Source organism: Mauremys reevesii, linkage group 25 (assembly GCF_016161935.1).
Source record: "Mauremys reevesii isolate NIE-2019 linkage group 25, ASM1616193v1, whole genome shotgun sequence".
NCBI classification, from domain to species: domain Eukaryota; kingdom Metazoa; phylum Chordata; order Testudines; family Geoemydidae; genus Mauremys; species Mauremys reevesii.
In genome coordinates this window covers 781,280-800,745 of record NC_052647.1, presented here as the reverse complement: position 1 = coordinate 800,745, position 19,466 = coordinate 781,280, and the positions used below count along the sequence as shown (strand labels likewise).

At 49.4% G+C, this 19,466-nt stretch overlaps 1 protein-coding gene across 15 annotated transcripts in view; it reads right to left on the bottom strand.

Moving 5' to 3' along the window:
* Positions 1-19,466, bottom strand: part of HDAC7 (histone deacetylase 7) — a 258,861-nt gene that overhangs the window by 48,040 nt on the left and 191,355 nt on the right. For all 15 annotated transcript variants that reach the window (XR_005591173.1, XM_039513885.1, XM_039513888.1 and 12 more), the window contains 2 exons: positions 6,128-6,324; positions 3,613-3,703 (listed from right to left, as the gene is read on the bottom strand). Coding sequence is in view for 14 of the 15 variants with exons in the window: in XM_039513885.1 (XP_039369819.1) it covers positions 3,613-3,703; positions 6,128-6,324 (288 nt within the window). In the remaining variant the exon portion in view is untranslated. The remainder of the gene's footprint in view (positions 1-3,612; positions 3,704-6,127; positions 6,325-19,466) is intronic.

The following is a 19,466-nucleotide window of genomic DNA, read 5'->3' as shown; positions in this document are numbered from 1 at the left end:
CGCATATTTAGCTTGTGGTCCACTCTGACCCCCAGATCCCTTTCCGCATTACTCCTTCCTAGGCAGTCATTACTCAATTTGTATGTGTGCAACTGATTGTCCCTTCCTAAGTGGAGCACTTTGCATTTGTCCTTATTGAATTTCATCCTGTTTTTTTCAGACCATTTCTCCAGTTTGTCCAGATCATTTTGAATTTTAATCCTATCCTTCAAAGCACTTGCAACCCCTCCCAGCTTGGTATCATCCACAAACTGTACTCTGTATGCCATTATCTAAATCATTGATGAAGATATTGAACAGAACTGGATCCAGAACTGATCCTTGCAGGACCCTGCTCGTTATGCCCTTCCAGCATGACAGTAAATCACTGATAACTACTCTCTGGGAATGATTTTCCAACCAGTTATGCACCCACTTTATAGATCCTTGCAGGACCCCGCTCGTTATGCCCTTCCAGCATGACAGTAAATCACTTATTATCCCCCCCTCATTCTCTTCTCTTCTCATTCCATCTAGGTTGCATTTCCCTAGTTTGTTTATGAGAAGGTCATGTGAGACAGTATCAAAAGCATTACTAAAGTCAAGATATACAACATCTACCGCTTCCCCGCATCCACAAGGCTTGTTACTCTGTCAAAGAAAGCTGTCAGGTTGGTTTGACATGATTTATTCTTGACAAATCCATACTGACTGTTACTTATCACCTTATTATCTTCTAGATGTTTGCAAATTTATTATTTAATTATTTGGTCCATTATCTTTCCGAGTACAGAAGTTAAGCTGACTGGTCTGTAATTCCCTAAGTTGTCCTTATTTTCCTTTCTATAGATTGGCACTATATTTGCCCTTTTCCAATCTTCTGGAATCTCTCTGATCTTCCATGACTTTTCAAAAATAATTGCCAATGGTTCAGATATCTCCTCAGCTCCTTGAGTATTCTAGGACAAATTTCATCAGGCCCTGGTGACTTGAAAACATCTAACTTGTCTAAGTAATTTTTAACTTGTACTTTCCCTATTTTAGCCTCTGATACTACCTGCTTTTCACTGCCATTCAATATGTTACACGTCCAATCGCCACCTACCTTGAACAAAGAAGTCATTAAGCACCTCTGACATTTCCACATTTTCTGTTACTGTTCCCCCTCCCCCCCACATTGAGTAATGGGCCTACACTGTCCTTGGTCTTCCTCTTGCTTCTAATGTATTTGTAGAATGTTTTCTTGTTACCCTTTAGTCTCTAGCTAGTTTGATCTCATTTTGTGCCTTGGCCTTTCTAATTTTGTCCCTACATAGAAGTGTAGCTATGGTGGCTCAACTGGCAGGAGGGGCTAGCTCTGTGGTTTGAGCATTGGCCTGCTAAACCCAGAGTTGTGAGTTCAATCCTTGAGGGGGCCATCTGGGGCAAAAATTGGTCCTGCTAGTGAAGGCAGGGGGCTGGACTCAATGACCTTTCAAGGTCCCTTCCAGTTCTAGGAGATTGGTATATCTCCAATTATTTTATTTTTTTTACCCCAAGTCTGAGACCCAAGTGCATCCAGACTGTAGTTGCTTGACTAGCCTATGCCACCTCCTGTGCTGTGGCTGCTACGCTGCTATTTTAATGTCTATCTGAACTGGGAATTACACCTTTCAACTCCAGTGCAGACATATGCCTGCTGGGGTCAGCACTGACCCATTAAGCGAACACCAAAGCAGCTGAGACCTCATTCCTAGTCAGTGCCAGTCCTCCCCAAACTGCCCCAGAACGGTGCACACTGCCTACTTCTACCAGCTGCATAAGGAGAGCTCACTGCAAAGATCACAGGTCGGGAGCTCGCCGGGGGTTCCTCCCAGCAGGAAGCTGGTGGATGAAAGTGCACAGAAGGCATTCTGTGGAGTGACGGCTCTGGCAGGCAGCCCAGCTGGCTAGAAGAGCCACAACTGATTTCCAAAGCTCCTGCGTGGCCAAGCATTCATCACACTGTTCTCAGCCACACCTGATCGTTTGCATGTTTCCACAGTGTCAGCAGTTCCCACGCTCTGGGAAGGTGTTATGTCACTTCCACCTATCCCATCATGCTCAGCTCCTGAGCCTACAAGCAGATGTCTTCACTGTAGAGTTAGCCCAGACGATCAGCACTCGGTTCTGAGACACTGCAAAGCCACACTCCAGTGTGTCTAGTCAACTTTGTCCTCACTGGCTCTGCATTTACTGGTGTGTGGCACAAGGACTTCTGGGGACATAGCCCATGGTTCTTAATGCTGCAGGGAGCTGAGCCACTCTATGTGGGAGAACTTGATTGTCCTTTGGGCGCCTGGGGGGCTTGAGGGAAAGTAGTTTAGCCTGTGATCCCACTGCAAAGTGGGCGGGTTAACAGCCTGAGTGACAGCAACACGTGGGCTCCAGCCCACAGCCCCAGCCAGCCTGAGGGCTGAGCACTGCCACACGCAGGCCAGAGAGTTTGTGTGGACGGGAGCTGAGTTAGGAGTTGCTCATGGGTGACCAGGGTGATGGCTATGGAGGGCTCCCAGACATCAGGCACAATGGCTGTTAATGAGCTCTCTGAGACTCCTAGAGAGTGGGCTCTCTGCAGCCTGTGTGATGGGTACCTGCGTGGACCAGCAGGGGATCCTGACAAGGGCCATGGTGGGGCTGCAGTTTGGAGCTGTTTCTAGAGTACAGGAAGGTGTGATGCACTGAATGGGTAACTCAAGAAGTTCACAGTTTTGAGAGCTCCGTGCTGGGACAGGCACTAGATGGGGCACTGGCTTCATGTATGAAAGTGCTCACAGCAACATCAAGTCCAGAGGTGCCACCTTCCGACTGGTACTGGCTCTGTCCTGGGACCTTTACCCAGGCTGCTTCAGTCCCAGGTCCTTCCTGCTGCTCTCAGCAGACAGAAGGGCTGGGATGGCGGAGAGCTGGAAGGAAGTTTGCACAAGCTCTGCCTGTGGCACCACTGCTCCTATCCTGAGTCACAGAGTCTTGGAAATGGATTCCTGCCCCTCCCAGTGGACTGGTCTCCTGTAGAAATGGCTCCCAAAACACTGACCAGTTCATTCTGTGACCATCCCAGTGCCCGTGGCTCTGCACGAGGAGTGACCCTGGTGTGCGCTGCTGCCACCTGAAGAGCAAAGGAGGAGCAGGAGCGGGCTGGGGCCCAACCTGCTCTGGCAGCCCCCAGAGTGGGGGCGGTGGGCGGGGCCAGGCACTCACCTAGGCTTAGCCAAGGGGATCCCTTTTGCTTTTCTGATTCACCAGTTCCTGCCCTGTCAAGTAGCAGGTTCAATCTCTGCAGCTGTCCTTGGCAGGAGGGCAGGGTGTGGGCACCAGGCAGGACCTTCACAGTCCTTAGTGGAGAAGCAGAGCCAGAGCACATCCTTGCCAGGAGCATCCTGCGCAGGAACGTGGAAGGCCTGAACCAGCAGCACAGTGCCATGATGCAGGCAGGGCTGTGTTTAGCAGGAACCCAGAGTCCCAGCACTGGCAGGGAGCACCCACGGGGGAACCATCCACTCCCCACCTAATGGGCAGGGGGCCTGAGCCCCCCCTTCACAGACTCCCAGGCAGAGCCATGGCACCCATTGCATTGCAGACAGACAGATAGATGGACACAGGGAGGGATCTTACTTCGTTTGCTCTTGTCCTTATTGAGGAGTAGCCGCAGCTCCTGCTCCTGCTGCCCAGCCTCTGCCTCACGCTGCGGGGAGTCCATGTTCACCTGCAGGGGAGGAGCGAGAGCATCAGCATAGCAGCAAGAGAGCCCTGCCCCAGCCAGTGCCCTGTGGGGGAAGGGAGGGAGGAATCCTGCCCCGGACAGTGTCCCTGAGGGAGCGAAGGGGAGCCCCGCCTCTGCCAGAGCCCTGCAGGGGAGGAGGGTGCCCCACCCTGGCCTGGGCCCTGTGGGGAGGAGAGGGGGGGAGCCCTGCCTCAGTCTGGCCCCTGTGGAGAGGGGTGGGGGGGAGTCCTGCCCCAGATCCCAGTGGGGAGGAGAGGGGGGAGCCCTTCCCCAACCAGCATCCTGGGGGGACAGAAGGGGAGCCCCACCCTGGCCCGGATGGGAGGAGAGGCAGGAGCTCCACCCTGGGCAAGACCCTGGGAAGGCAAGGGGAGAGCAGATCTTCTCCCATAGGTCCACCAGGGGGCTCCCCAGGGGACCTTAGACCCAGGACACCCAGAGCAGGTTGGGTGCAGGCATCAGAGTGGCTCATTCTCCACGAGCCTGTCCATTTAGCAGGACACCAGCACCAGGGGAGAGGTGACTCTGGGAGGTGCAGGTGCAAAGGCCAAGCCCCTCATCCCTGAGTCTGGAGACACGATGGAGTGACGGGGCTGCAGGGAGAGTGTTGCCCTGTGGGCTCTATCAACAGTGACTCTCGGGAGTCACTTGATTGTAGACCCTGGGGCGGGTGGAGCACCAGCAGTCTGGTACCTGTCCCCTGAAACAGGGAGGGCGACAGACAAAGGGGCCCATCCTGGTGCTTCAGGATCCCATGACTATGGAGTCAATGGGTCCTTCCCCTGCAGGGGAGCTCCTGCCAGTCCTAGGGCTGCTCTCAGGCCGGGGTGATACGAAAGCCAGGACTGGTAGCCAGAGTGCAGTGGAGGTGTCGTTCGGGAAGGAGAGAAAGGCGGGTCCCAGGGACTGGGCAGTGAAAGCAGATTGGCCCCTGAGCCCCTGTGGGGGCTGCAGTTACCCAGATGAGACTGTTCGGGTCCAAGTTAGGCCCTTCCCCACGTGTGGGATTTACGGGCTGTGCTGGGCTCCAGACCAAGACAAGGGGAATCCGTATCCCTTGCTGAGCACCCCTTGGGCTTTCTGTCAGCATAGGCAGCCCTGGAACATCTGTCCCTTTGCTGCAGTGAGAGCTGCAGAACTGGCAACTGTCCCACCGGCCTGGAACAGAGACCTCTGAGAACAGGGCCACTGGCTTTGGCTTCTTCCTGGCGTCAGATGGAGGGATCAGTGCTGGGGCTCCAGGGATGGACTGATCCTGCCTACAATACCCCACATTTACTGTAGGGTCTGGAAGGTTCTGACCGTTGTGGTCAAGGACGTGGCCAGGGCGCAGAGCAGAGATCTGATGATGCAACCTTTGCTGTCGAGGTTCTGCCATGGCCTGGGGAATTGATCTGGCTTGCCAGCTTGGCTCTGCTCTGGCCAGAACTCTTGGCTCTGCACCATCTGATCCAGCCCCCAGCCCTTCGCTGGGCCCATTCCAGGTTTCCTTGCCCCCTGTTCTCAAGCAGCTGTGCTGCCACTGCCAGAAAGAGGGGAGGGGTCACTGCTGGACCATCCCTATGTTCCCAGTAACCAGGAGAACTGTGTTCACATAGACATGGACTGTAGACTTCTCAGGCCTTGACAGGGGAAAGCACTGCTAACCGTGGCCTCCCGTGATCCCTGCGAAAAGCCAGACCAGAAGGTGACTTCCTGCTTTTCACCGCCACTGGCCACGCTGCACAGACCCGGCACTGAGCCATGTGAGCACACATGGAACACAAGAGGCGTTGGGGCCACTGTATTCAGGGCTGGACAAAAAGCTAATGACAGGAGATGCCTCTGCGCCTGCCAGGATAATGGACAGCCAAGGCTCTCAAGGGGTAAGAAGGGAGAGGGTCACACAGGGTGGAGGGTGCTCGAGAGCAGACGTTGCCAGGACTGGGCAGCATGGCTCAGACCCAGAGGCTGGCAGAAGTAGCCCAGTATTTGCCCTGTAACTCCCTCCATTTCATTGGGATTCGCTCCTGTTTCAGAGAAGAGAAAAAACGCTGACGTCTGATGAGAGGCTGGGGGAAACAGGGATCTGCCCAGACCACTGTCTGGAACACCATCCCATTGGTACTGCCTGGGAAGCCAGATATAACTGGGGCTCCTCGAGCTCCCTCTGGTTCTGATCACTGACAACGGCTTGGTCCTTCTGGGATCTGGGTGCCTCCTGCTCCCCAGCACAGCTGTGCTCAGAGCCAGGGGGTGGCTGCCAGCTCCACTCTCCCTCTGCTGACTGACTGGAGCAGGCTCCCAGTGTGTCTGCAGCAGGCAAGTGCCTCCCCAACCCACCCCAAGGGCTGCTGGTGCGATGTGTCCCCACAATTTGGAGCTTGGCCCTGTGGCCCCCCCAGAGGCCCGGGAAGGTGTTCCTACCCGCATGTGCTGGTGGGTGAACTGCTCCACCTGCTGCTGGTGCAGGCTGGCCAAGAACAGCTGGTGCTGCAGCTGCTGGGTCTGCTTGAGAGCCAGCAGGGCGGTGTCGGAGCCAGGCTTGACGAAGCGCTGTCCGATCCGCAGGTCCATGGGGACAGCCTGAGGCACCCGCAGGGAGACGCACAGGTTCACAGCAGCTGGCAAGAAAGAAGCAGGGAGAGTTCAGTCACTGCCTGGTCTGGCACCTCAATGTGTCCCCACAGGCTGCTGGAGAGAGGAGAGCCCCAGCACAGGCCCCAAAGGGCTGCCCTCACCACCATCGTGGGGACCCTTGTCCTGACCCCAGGGGACAAGGAGGGCACCCCCCACCAGGGCAGTGGCATGGAGCCCCTTCGGAGGGAACTTCAGCACCTGTTTCTTTCCTGGGGCAATCATAGAATCATAGACTTTAAGGTCAGAAGGGACCATTATGATCATCTAGTCTGACCTCCTGCACAACGCAGGCCACAGAATCTCACCCACCCACTCCTGTATCAAACCCCTAACCTATGTCTGAGTTATTGAAGTCCTCAAATCGTGGTTTGAAGACTTCAAGGTGCAGAGAATCTTCCAGCAAGTTACCTGTGCCCCATGCTACAAAGGGAGGTGAAAACCCCCCAGGGCCTCTGCCAATCTGCCCTGGAGGAAAATTTCTTCCTGACCCCAAATATGGCGATCAGCTAAACCCTGAGCATGTGGGCAAGACTCACCAGCCAGCACCCAGGAAAGAATTCTCTGTAGTAACTCAGATCACACCCCATCTAACATCCCATCACAAGTCATTGGGCATATTTACCACTAATAGTAAAAGACCAATTAATTGCCAAAATTAGGCTATCCCATTATGCCATCCCCTCCACAAACTTATCAGGCCTAGTCTTGAAGCCAGATATGTCTTTTGCCCCCACTACTCCCCTTGGGAGGCTGTTCCAGAACTTCACTCCTCTGATGGTTAGAAACCTTCATCTAATTTCAAGTCTAAACCTCTGGATGGCCAGTTTATATCCATTTGTTCTTGTGTCCACATTGGTACTAAGCTTAAATACTTCCTCTCCCTCCCTGGTATTTATCCCTCTGATATATTTATAGAGAGCAATCATATCTCCCCTCAGCCTTCTTTTGGTTAGGCTAAACAAGCCAAGCTCTTTGAGTCTCCTTTCATAAGACAGGTTTTCCATTCCTTGGATCATCCTAGTAGCCCGTCTCTGAACCTGTTCCAGTTTGAATTCATCCTTCTTAAACATGGGAGACCAGAACTGCACACAGAATTCCAGATGAGGTCTCACCAGTGCCTTGTATAATGGTACTAACACCTCCTTATCTCTACTGGAAATACCTCTCCTGATGCATCCCAAGACCGCAATTCTTGTTATTAATCCCTAAATTCATGACCTTGCACTCTTCACTATTCAATTTCATCCTATTACTATTACTCCAGTTTACAAGGTCATCCAGATCTTCCTATATGATATCCCAGTCCTTCTCTGTATTAGCAATACCTCTCAGCTTTGCGTCATCCGCAAACTTTATTAGCACATTCCCACTTTTTGTGCCAAGGTCAGTAATAAAAAGATTAAATAAGATTGGTCCCAAAACCGATCCCTGAGGAACTCCACTAGTAACCTCCCTCCAGCCTGACAGTTCACCTTTCAGTATGATCCATTGCAGTCTCCCCTTTAACCAGTTCCTTATCCACCTTTCAGTTTTCATATTTTCCAATTTAGCTAATAATTCCACATGTGGAACCGTATCAAATGTCTTACTGAAATTGAGGTAAATTAGATCCACTGCGTTTCCTTTGTCTAAAAGATCTGTTACCTTCTCAAAGAAGGAGATCAGGTTGGTTTGGCACAATCTATCTTTTGTAAAACCGTGTTGTATTTTGTCCCAATTACCATTGACCTCAATGTCCTTAACTACTTTCTCCTTCAAAATTTTTTTCCAAGAGCTTACATAGTACAGATGTCAAACTAACAGGCCTGTAGTTGCCCGGATCACATTTTTTTCCTTTCTTAAAGATAGGAACTATGTTAGCAATTCTCCAGTCATACGGTACAACTCCTGAGTTTACAGTGAGAAGGGTTGAAGTGGAACATAAGGAAGCTGCTCACCCAGTGCAGGTTTGTGCCTGTGATGGCCACAGCCCGTAGGTTCTGATCTGGATGAAGATCAGTTAGGCGTGGGGAGATTGGATCCAGAGGTCTGGGCCCGGCCCATCCCCAGTGCATAATACTCAAAAGAGAAAACCCTACACAAGAGCAAAAGCATCTTCTGCAATCAATAGTTCTGGAGCCCTAGCAGCTGGCCTCTGGTGGACTCCAATCCAGCGTGCTCGGCTCACTGCTAGCTAGGGCTGGCTCTCTGCCTGCTGGCCTGACAGAGTATGTCTACACTGCAATTAAAAACCCACGGCTGGCCCGTGCCAGCTGACTTGGGCTTGCGGTACAGATGTTCAGACTTGGGCTGGAGCCTGGGCTCTAGGACCTTGTGAGTTGGGAGGGTCCCAGAGCTCAGGCTGCAGTCCAAGCCCAAATGTTTACACCACAATTAAACAGGCACTTAGCCCAAGCCCCTTAGCCCGAGTCAGCCAGCACAGGCCAGCCACAGGTGTTTAACTGCGGTGTAGACACACGCGCAGAGTTCCCTGGGAACGTAGAATCCCTCTGGGCTCTTTCCTTATCCTCTCTGTCCCAAAGGTCCTGCTCCTGGAACTGAGTGATAATGCATGAGCCACACGCATGCATCTGGCCAGGCTGTCTTCTGCAGGGCTGAGGGAAGTCAAAAGTGCTAAAACCGTTGAAAGGAATCTCTGCCAGAGCATGTCACAGCCGCTGAGCTAAGGTACAATTTTAAACAGATTTTGTTCTAGCAGCTCTGGAATCAACTTAAGTTAAACTGAAATTAATCTGTTTTAAACCAAACTAAGGTCCAATTTAAGTGAAGCCAATGCAGCTCCTTTGTGTAGACAAGGGGTCAGGCAGATATAACTGGGGCTCCTCTGACTCTGAGGCCATGTGACAGGAACTGCTGGGCAAGACGGCGCCATTGTGAATCATTCTCCTGCAACTATAACCCCACTTAATAATGGAAACCTACTAAAAAAAAATCATTAGAGCCCCTTCCTTACCCAAGCCTGAACCATTCACTTGCCCACCACGCACACACTTCTGTCCCCATAACAGCACAAACTCCTCTGCAATCTAAATCCAGGGCCCAGATTGGAGATGTTCCAGCAGTCCTGCGTGTACCTGGAGAACACTCCCCTGAGATGTGTGTTGAAGGATAAATTCCTCCAGTGCATGCAGTGTTGCCAGTTTTCATGCCTTTATTGCAGTTATCAAGACATTTGGTGCTTTTCTTAAAGCCCCAGCTCCTGGAGTCAGCTGATCACATGAGACAGAATCACAACTTTCATTTTTTAAAAAAGGGTAAGTGTCCAGGTCTTGTGATTATAGAGAAAAACTTGAGAAAGTGACTCCTAAAGATTCAGAAACTAGAAGGCAAATAAGCAGAACCCCAAAGTCATTAAAATCTCATGATTTTTAAGCCCATTTCATGATGGGGGGAATGGGACAGGGGACTTGTTAAATGCTTGGGGTTGGCAGCATTGTCCAAGCAAGTGCAGAAGCATGTGTGTCACCAGCAATACCTGCAGAAGCGTTCTGCAGTATACCCTGAATCACAGCCGCTCTCCCAGTGGGCCCAAGAGATACCTGCTGGGGAGCTAGCCCAGGGTGCTGGCTCCTCCTTCTTCATTCCAGCTCTTAAGTTGCATTAAATCAGGGGTAGGCAACCCATGGCGTGGTTGCAGAAGGCAGCACGCAAGCTGATGGTCAGTGGCACTCACACTGCCCAGGTCCTGGCCACCAGTCCGGGGGGGGGCTGCATTTTAATTTAATTTTAAATGAAGCTTCTTAAACATTTTAAAAGCCTTATTTACTTTACATACAACAATAGTTTAGTTATATACTATAGACTTATAGAAAGAGACCTTCTACAAACGTTAAAACGTATTACTGGCAAGCAAAACCTTAAACTAGAGTGAATAAATGAAGACTCGGCACAGCACTGCTGAAAGGTTGCCGACCCCTGCATTAATCAAGGTAACAGTGCATTCAGGGCTTTCCTAAGTTTGCAACTGCAGCAGTTCTGTGAAGGCTCCCTGTGCCCCATTGTGCTGGGCACTGCACAGTCACAGCATGAGGGCCAGTCCCTGCCCCAAAGACCTTGAGGTTTGAGCAGTCAAGGAGGATTATCAGCTGCATTTTAAGGTGGGAAACTTAGGTCCAGAGAGGTCAGGAGAAAGTGAGGACTTTCTCAGACTCCTTTGAAAACCTCAGTCCACAGAGTCTGTGTCAGAGCCACTAATCACATCTTCACCCTCCAGAGATTAAGAACAAGCCTAAAACCCCCTAGCAACCAGGGCTTTGCTTACTTTGCAGCCAGTGATAAAATCCAGCGACTGGGACTAAACTGCTACAATACAAGGCAGAAATGTTGGATACAACCTAAGGAAACCCATGGAGCAATGACTCAAGTGTCAGATCAAAAAAAAAAAAAAACTACAGCCAACCTTTTAGACCTTATGGAACATGACAGATATAACCTGTGCCCTGCCCTTTCCAACATTCCACAGGGGGAGGTGGCAGTGACCCTGACTCTATGGGGTGTCTCTTGCCGAACCCCATTAAGAGTCCAGGTCCAAAGTGCTCTAAAATCCACATGCATGAGCAGACTGAAAAATGTTATGCCTCACTGGGCCCCAGGTTAGAATTACGGGTGCAAATTTGGGGAGTTCCCAAGAAACAGCCCCCTGCCTCAAAAATGAACTGCCTTTAAAATTTTCAGATTCTATCACCTTTTTGGTGCAGAACTAAAGGTACAAATATGTCTCTGACCCTCCTAAAATGTACAGCCCTGACTGACCTGAGCTCAGCAATTCAATGGCACTAAGGACCAGGGTAGAAATATTTTAAAACTATTCCACTACAGACACATTAGCACCTTGGTGAACAGTTCACACCTCTGAGTTATTTCCTCAGAAACACACCTGGTGCTGTGCTCTCACATGGTGGCTTAGGGGAGCAGCTTTTGCCCCTCCATCACAAACCCCTGAGTTTGCAGCCTCTCTGCAGGAGGTCTGCATGCTGCACACATTAACACTCTCAATCTGCTACCTGCTTGGGGCTCCTTTCAGCAGTGTGAGCAATGTGTACAATTCCGTGTGACGGGGCTGGGTGATGATGGCAGGGGCTGGGGTTATGGGAATATGTCCTGCTGGACAGGTGATAGCAGGGGTTGGAGGGAAGGGTACACTCCTCATTGTGTGATAGGGACAGATGATGGCAGAGGGAAGCGTCTGAATTTGTCTTCCTTCAACTTCCAGCCATTGGATCATGTTAGACCTTTCTCTGCTAGACTGCAGAGCCCAGTATTAAATATCTGTCCCCCATCTAGGTATTTATAGCCTGTAAACAAGTCACCTCTGAAGCCTTTCAAGTAATTTGTACACCCACCATAGCAAAGAGACTCGCATGTTAGTGGTTTTTTTCAGGTTTTGACACAGCTATTACTTTTGCACTGTGCCAGATGTTAATATTTGATTCTCCTGGATGACTCTAGGTAGAAAGGTGGCTAGCTGTTATCTACTAGGTTTTCCCAGTTTTTTCAAGAATTCGGGGGGGGGGGGGCATTATCAAGCTCACAGGCTTTACCTATTTTCAATGTTTTGATCACTTGTTCTACTTCATTTGCAGTGAAAGGCAGGAAGTCTTCTTCAGTTTCAGGTATGCACTGTTGGTACTATCGTCATTTCTTCTTCACCTCTCCTTCAAACTAGGGTGGCAACTGATGCATACTCAGAATACAGGGCATCCCTGCCCCCAGTGGTGTGACCCCCACATGCAGAAACAATGACTAATAAAACCTGTACCAAACATTGCCACATTTAAAATGACCAACTCATTGCTAAGTAGTACAGTAAAAGACTAATTCTAATTTCTGGCAAGTTAAATAATGCAACAACCTACATTCAATTCCATGTAAGATTACACAAAATGGAATAAAAATTACAATGCAATGCAGAACTTTCTCAATAAAATACAATGTTTATTTGTGTGTAGTGTGGCAAACCCAGGACAAATGGCTACAAAGGGAGCGGTAGGAATTAGTCCCAAGGGGGTTGAAAGGCCTCTCCCTATCCATTGAGGAGAGATAGCCATGGAGAAATTAGGTTCAGCTGGAACAGGGGTTACCAGGGAACTAATTAGGTTCAGCTGGCCCCAATTGCTGGAGACCTTTTTAAACCCTCCCTGGCAGGGAAACAGGGGGGAGTGAGAGAAGCAAAGAAGCTGCCAGCGAGTAGGTGCAGCAAGACTCTGACCTCTTCCAGCAAGGAAGACTGCACTCTGTCCCCAGAAGGGGAGAAAAACAGCAAGGGACTGACTGAGAAAAGGATCAGCCAGACCCTGCGTGACCGGGAAGGACTTTGCTTTGCCCAAGCCTGTGTCTCCAAGGCTAAAAGGGACCAAGCCAGCCGAGGAGAAGCAGGTACTTTGCCACAGTAGTGAACAAAGTGACAATATCGACACAGTTAGACTTGCTAGCAAGAAGCAGAGTGTTTGATGTGTCTAATTCACAAAGTACCACAACCATTCATCTGTGTCTGTACTTCTGCTCACCTTGGGAAGTTTCAGAAGTTCCTTCTTCTTGAGGAACTCAGCCTACATATTTTTGCATTCCCCTGTTAAACTGATGCATATCTGGAGCTCTGCTTTCATGCTCTCCACATCCAGGCGATTCCCTTTATTTCTCCAAGCTGCGGTCACCAGAGAGAAAACCCTCTGCATGTGAGCACTGCTGCGCGGTATTGAAAAGATGTAAGATCGGATCTTCTTAAAGTTCTTGACGTTGCCCTGTGCTTTGGTGAAAATGTTCTGTTGCTTCTCCTCGCTAGTTACGCAATCCTTTAACGCAGAAGAGTTTAGCACTTTTACAATGCCAAGTTCTTCAGAGAGCTCATCCATGGCCATTTCTTTCATGCTGCAAGTGTGAACAGCTTCCAAAGATTCTTCAAAACGGATGTGTTTTTCAAGAGCTAAATTGTACACTTTGCTGTGAAGGCTGTCTTCAGAGAACTCATACCTGTCATGCAGATACTTCATGGCCTTTTAATGAAAGAGAAAAGAAGTCCTTTTTACACCTTCCAGCAATATCTTCAGTAATCTCCTCGAGTTTAGAATTCACTGTGTATCCAAAGAACTTGTCCCTAATCCTTCTCTCCAGTTTCATATTCAATCCACTCAAGCGCTCAGTAACTGAAAGAACACTAAAGCACGTGGCTTCTAAAGCCTCATTACAGTCCTTGAATAGCTTCAGAGCACAGCTCAGAAAGAGAAAAAAAAATTTCAACTACCTCATTGGCAATGCCCTTGTCCCCACAGCATTTCCAATTTATTTTGAAACACTCTTACTCTCCTAAACTCTGGAAATAGCTCGTTAGCGGTTTCCAGCACTTCAGTAACCTATTGATTGCTGGCAAAAAAAAAAAAAAAAAGACAGACACCTAGTAACGACGTGTCTGAACAGATTGCACTCTTCCACCTCAACAAAGTCACAAATCTCCTTTAATTGCTCTGTTCTAGTGGCAGAAATGTTGAAGTGGGAATAAACCTTTAGAATTAAATGTTCTACGTCAATATGAAGTTTAACTGCTGCCTACTTTATTATGTTATGAAGAATGTGTGCTAAGCAGTGGGCTGCTATAATGTCCTCTTTGACATTTTTCAGTTTCTGGTAAATGCTGTTATACTTCCCATAATTTACACTGGCATTATCAGCTGCATATGTTGACAGCTTCTCTAAACGGAGGTCAAAAGTCTTGAGGTTTCCAGTATCAGAGGGGTAGCCGTGTTAGTCTGGATCTGTAAAAGCAGCAAAGAGTCCTGTGGCACCTTATAGACTAAACAGACATTTTGGAGCATGAGCTTTCGTGGGTGAATACCCACTTCGTCGGTTTTCCAAATGTTTCTGTGGCAGTGGCTAGAACAGTTTCCTGGCTATCACTGAAAAAACCCAAGAGAAAGTATGTAATCCTTTTTTTCAAAACTGAAATACCTTAAGATTAATGGAAAATACTTTGTTGCTCCCTTATTTGAAGCATTAGTGACCAAAGAGAAATATAGATTATTTTATATATATATATATATATATATAAAAAAAATAAACTGAATATGGGACTAAAACGTTCTCGCTCAGTGCTTTAGCCATGGTATTTCCTCAAGTCAAGTCTTTAGCCACAGACAAGCCATGGTAAACAGTTTTATCAGCCTTTATGCTACAGTCGATGCTTCAGGAAGAATGATGATGCGTAACAGCATAGAACAATTTGCAAAGTTCAGCAGCAGTCGCATTATTGTCACAAAGCAACACACTAGCTTTGAAGAAATTTTCTGTGTTAGTTGAAGTAGCTGTACTCCGCGAGTTCTGTTTGTGCTTTTCAGAAGAAATGCATTGATTCAAATCTTCATTTCCACAATTGCTGACATCTATATCACACCTACACAGGCTGCAGAATGCATGGCGCTCTCCTTTCCTGCTTTTAGCAATGAACTCAGATTCTTTTGGCCATTCAGGATTAAATAACGTTGTGTTTCAGCATGTTGACTATAAACGAATTCCAAGACAATGTTGCCTTTATCTACCACAGCAGAGAATTGATCGTGAATCATGTTTCAAGGAACAAGCTACCTGTACAAGTGTATTCATCCTGATCATGGAGATTATTAATTTTCCACCAGGGATCAAGATTTTATAAAGACTCAGAGATTTCCCAGGGTTCAGATAGACTGACGGGTGTTCCCATACTGTGCTGGGGAGGTGGGGACAGCATAAGAAACTAAACAGAGCAATACCAAGAGACACAGCAGGGCACAATGAAGAAGTTTCTTTTTGATGCTTGTACGCAAAATACTAGCTTCACACTAACACCAGATCTGAACTGGACCCTCTGCTCTGAGTGAAATAGCAGGTGTTAGCAAACCTAGAATCCCTGAGTCCTTTGGATATGTTACTATTGCTACTCTTTTCTGCAATTAAGAAGCTACATGTGGGGCCCACTCAGCTGATGAAAACATGAGGAGGGTAGCTCAGTGGTTTGAGCATTGGCTTGCTAAACCCAGGGTTGTGAGTTCAATCCTTGAGGGGACCAGTTAGGGATTGGGGCAAAAATCTGTCTGGGGATTGGGTCCTGCTTTGAGCAGGGGGTTGGATTAGATGACCTCCTGTGGTCCCTTCCAACTCTGATATTTTATGAGCCAGACATTCCAGCTGGTTTGAATGGCCTCAGTAATATACATTTAAGGTACATGGGTTATTCTGAAATACAGCCATGTTCCATAAGGTGCTGCTTCGACTATTGCTCTGCCTAGCTGCAGAGGTAGCGGTACCACACAAGTGCTGACATGAGGTGGAGCAGTCAGCTACAAAGGGATTCTCCCACTGTTTTCAGACCAGCCCCCAATGCACCATTAGAGAGAGACTGTTTCATTGTTAGGTGCTTATCCAGACCAGAATTCAGCTGTAAGCCTTATATGTTTCTCCTCTGGATTTTTTTAGAGCATGCACTCCGGCTCTGGAGTCTGGGTGTAAGTCTTTAAGCGCACTGTCTATCACCGTTTTGCTCACAACGTTTATTGGTGGACCACCAGGGACAGACAGACATGGGTTCCTGCTGGAGCCTGAGTTTACTTCCAGGATCAAGCCCTTGGCTTAGGAGAGCTTCAGTTCTAACAGCCTATTAGCCAGCCTCCCCTCAGCCACTAGAACCCTGGCCTTGATCCGCAAAGTTACCTTTCTAATTCTGATTTGTCTCCATCCTGTATTTCAGCCTTGCCCCCTCACTCTCTTTGACAACCCCTCCTGGTTGTCTTCCCTTCATCTTAAATTTAACATGATAAAAAGCAGAACTCCTTTCCTCTCCAGCCTGTCCTGCATTTTCCTTCACTGTTGAAACACCATCATCTTCCCTGTCAGTCACTCAGACCATTAACTTGTGAGTTGTCTTTGATTCTTCTCTCTCCTGTGCCCTCACGTCAGGCTGTATTTTCCTCTCTGGTGTTGCTAAAATCTGATCTTTTTCATTCTGTGCACCCTGCAAAAGCTCCTGTCCCTCCTCACCAGCTCATAGTTTGAGTATTGTCACCTCACAGGCTACAGGACAAGCCAGCCTGGGTCCCCTGCAGCAGTCTACCCAGCTGTTGGCCCTGTCAAAGTATTGCCTGGCTGCCGGGGTTGTAGTCTCAAGCAGCCAATGAGAGGGAAGGGCAGCTGCTGCGGGCTGCCAGAATGCTGCATGATGGTGCTGCCCTGCCCTCGCCTGCGTAGGCCCACCTGTGTCATGCCTGCCCCCCTCTGCGCCAGCCCTGCCCCCGCTGGCATGACTTTGCATGCAGCAAGGTCACACCATGGGGGTGGGGTGCACTCTGAAAAATGGCGTCCACCAACTCCACGGTCTCCTCCTCAAATTTCAGCCAGACAAAGCCATGTCCAGCTCTAAATTGCTCCTAGACATGGACAGGACTTTATAAAATCAGGACTGTCTGGCTGGAACCCAGAGGAATGGCCTCCCTACTTCAAATTTTTTATCCTTATCCTTTGAGCATGTATCAGGTGGGTAGCACTCTTTGGAGAGTGTGGGTATGGTGCTGTGCTGGAGGCTTTTGAGCCACAGCAAGTCTTCTGATTAGTGCCCACGCTTTGCGTCTGGATCTTGGCATGTTTAGCTCAGTGACAGCCTGATCCCATTTTGCTCATCTAGAAGCAGTTAAGCTTTTAACACATATGTGGCAATGGCTGGATCGCCATGCTCTTCATATCGCTTGAGGAGTTCTGCACACTCCACATCTAGGCAAGGAATGTAGAGTCTCCTTGCAACCTCTTGGAATGGACTCGTGGCTACTTTGTAAATGGCTTTTGTGGACATCTCAGCTTCTTCAATAGAGACGTCATGAGGGATACAAGTGATGTACCAGGCGGTGAATTGTGTAAAGCTGGGCCAGTTTGCGTTCCAGTAGTTCCAGTGAGGGTTGTTCGTGGTACTCACAATAGGTATGGTTACTCCAACATTGGTACAGATTGGATGATGTTGACTATCTGGGAAGGTTTTCAATACACTGCTTATAGCTTGAAGCCTGTGCTGATGGTCCAGATGAGGTTGCCTGGCAGAATGAAAAGTACCCCATCATTTTCGATCCTGGACGATGTGAAGGTCCTGGAGCAAGACCCAGTTCAAAACATCAACTCCACTTTGATCTGACTCTCTGCATCTCGAGTAGGGGCCATTAAAATCTCCAAAGCAGATAGCGGAGTGTAGGAGCTTAGGAAGAATATTTGGGGTAGGCCTAGGGTCAGCTAGTGGCCTTGGAAACATTTACTACTCTGAAATGACAACTCTCCAGTATCACAGACATCTGAATGAGATGGGAGTGGGTCTGGGTCAGCAAGATCTGGTCTAACATCGATGTAGCACAGCCACATCTGTGTTATGTTTGGAAGCTAGGGATTGGAGAATGGAGTGTTTTAGCAGCTGAGACCTTCAGTGTTTAGCTGAACGATTTTCAGGAATAATCCAATGCCCAAACCAGATTGCTGAGATCACTTGGAAGTCCATCTAGCTAGGATCTGAAAGTTTTGGTCTTCTAGTTGCAATTTTAGTTTGTCCTGCTGAAGTAGGGTATTATACAATAGGATGTTGCTGCATTCTGGCAGGGGGAAGGACATACACCTTGTGAGGAGAGGGGAGATGGCAGGGGGCAAAACGGGGCATATGGCCCACTGTGTGATGGGGATGCATGATGGCAGAAGTGGGGGTGGGAGGGACTTACACCCTGTGGTGTGATGGGAACAGGCACATGCCTTGTACTGTGATAGGGATGGGCAATGGAAAGGAGGATCTGGGGGAGGGGCAGGCTTATCTGCAGGATATTTATGAATCTTTTTTCATTAGCTTTAATCACATTAAAAACAAACTCTGAAACCAGCAAAAGGGAGCATGTATGTGTGTTGGGGAGGGAGAGAGGGGGAGAGAAGAAACAGGCAAGTGGCCAGATGTGAGTTGGGGTGGGGGGACAGGCGAGTGGCCAGATGTGAGTTGGGGTGGGGGGACAGGCGAGTGGCCAGATGTGAGTGTCCAGACAACCAAGCTGCAATCCTTCCCTGCTTGCCCTGAGCCAGGAAAAAAGCCTCCTCCAAGCAGCCAAGAGGCACTGTTTACAGGGGAGGGAGCTGCTGCTAAGTGGTTGCTGGGCTGGGCTGGGCCAGGCCTTAGACAGCAGGACTGTTCTCTTTGCAAAGTCTCTCCAGCCGCTGGTCACTCTTGGTGTGTGTTAACCCTGCAGGAGCCTTTGCCAGTCATCTCCCCTCCTGGAGATTATGCCGGCCACAGCCGCAGGGTTCCACTCCTGGGCCCCAGGAGGACCAGGCCGTGGAGAAGCTGGCTCCAAACTCTCAACTCAGTTAGTGCAAAGCTGGGCCCCAGCCCAAGGAGTAACAGGGAGCACAGCAGTAATTGGGACATAACAGGGCTCAGGCAGCAGAGAATGGAGAAATGGACCTGCTCCCGCTCCACATATGTGTGACACTGGGCAGCTACAATGGGCACCTCTACACAGAGCTTGTAGGCTTAGCACAGCAACTCCCCTTCAATGAGCCCTTCGACACAAAGGCAGGTCTGAGACCACTAGTCAGTGCTGCATCTTGAGAGCTCCCCAGGGGCTAGGGACTCGGAGGACAAGGCTGCTTTGGCTGCAGACAGCACAGTGGACAGACGAGGAGATGCCCAAGACTGCAGCTTTCAAAGTAAAGAGAAATGGCTGGCAGTGTGGCATAAACACCAGGGAGGCAGTGGCTGGAGGGAGCACTTTTCAGCCATGTCTGAAAGTATTTAACAAATAAGGGGTTGCCTTGCCCCACGTCCCACCCTCCACCCCGTGCTGGGGAGGGGCAGGACTGCCCAGAGCTCACTGGCCAGTCAGGGGGAGAACTAGAAGGAAACCAGGCCACCCACACCAAAGCCAATGTCTCTGTGATCTTCTGGACCCATGGCCCTGCCTCAGTGCAGCAGAAATCCCCCTACCATTCCAGCCAGGGCTTGCCAGAGATGGGTTCGCGCATGGGCCCTTCCAGCCCAGGAAGCTGTTTATTTCAGCTGTGACTCCTGCTGCAGTTTGAATTGATTTGGGGTTTAAACCTGGGTCCTCTACCAAGACGTACAGTAAATAACTTCTCTTCCCCCACCCATCCC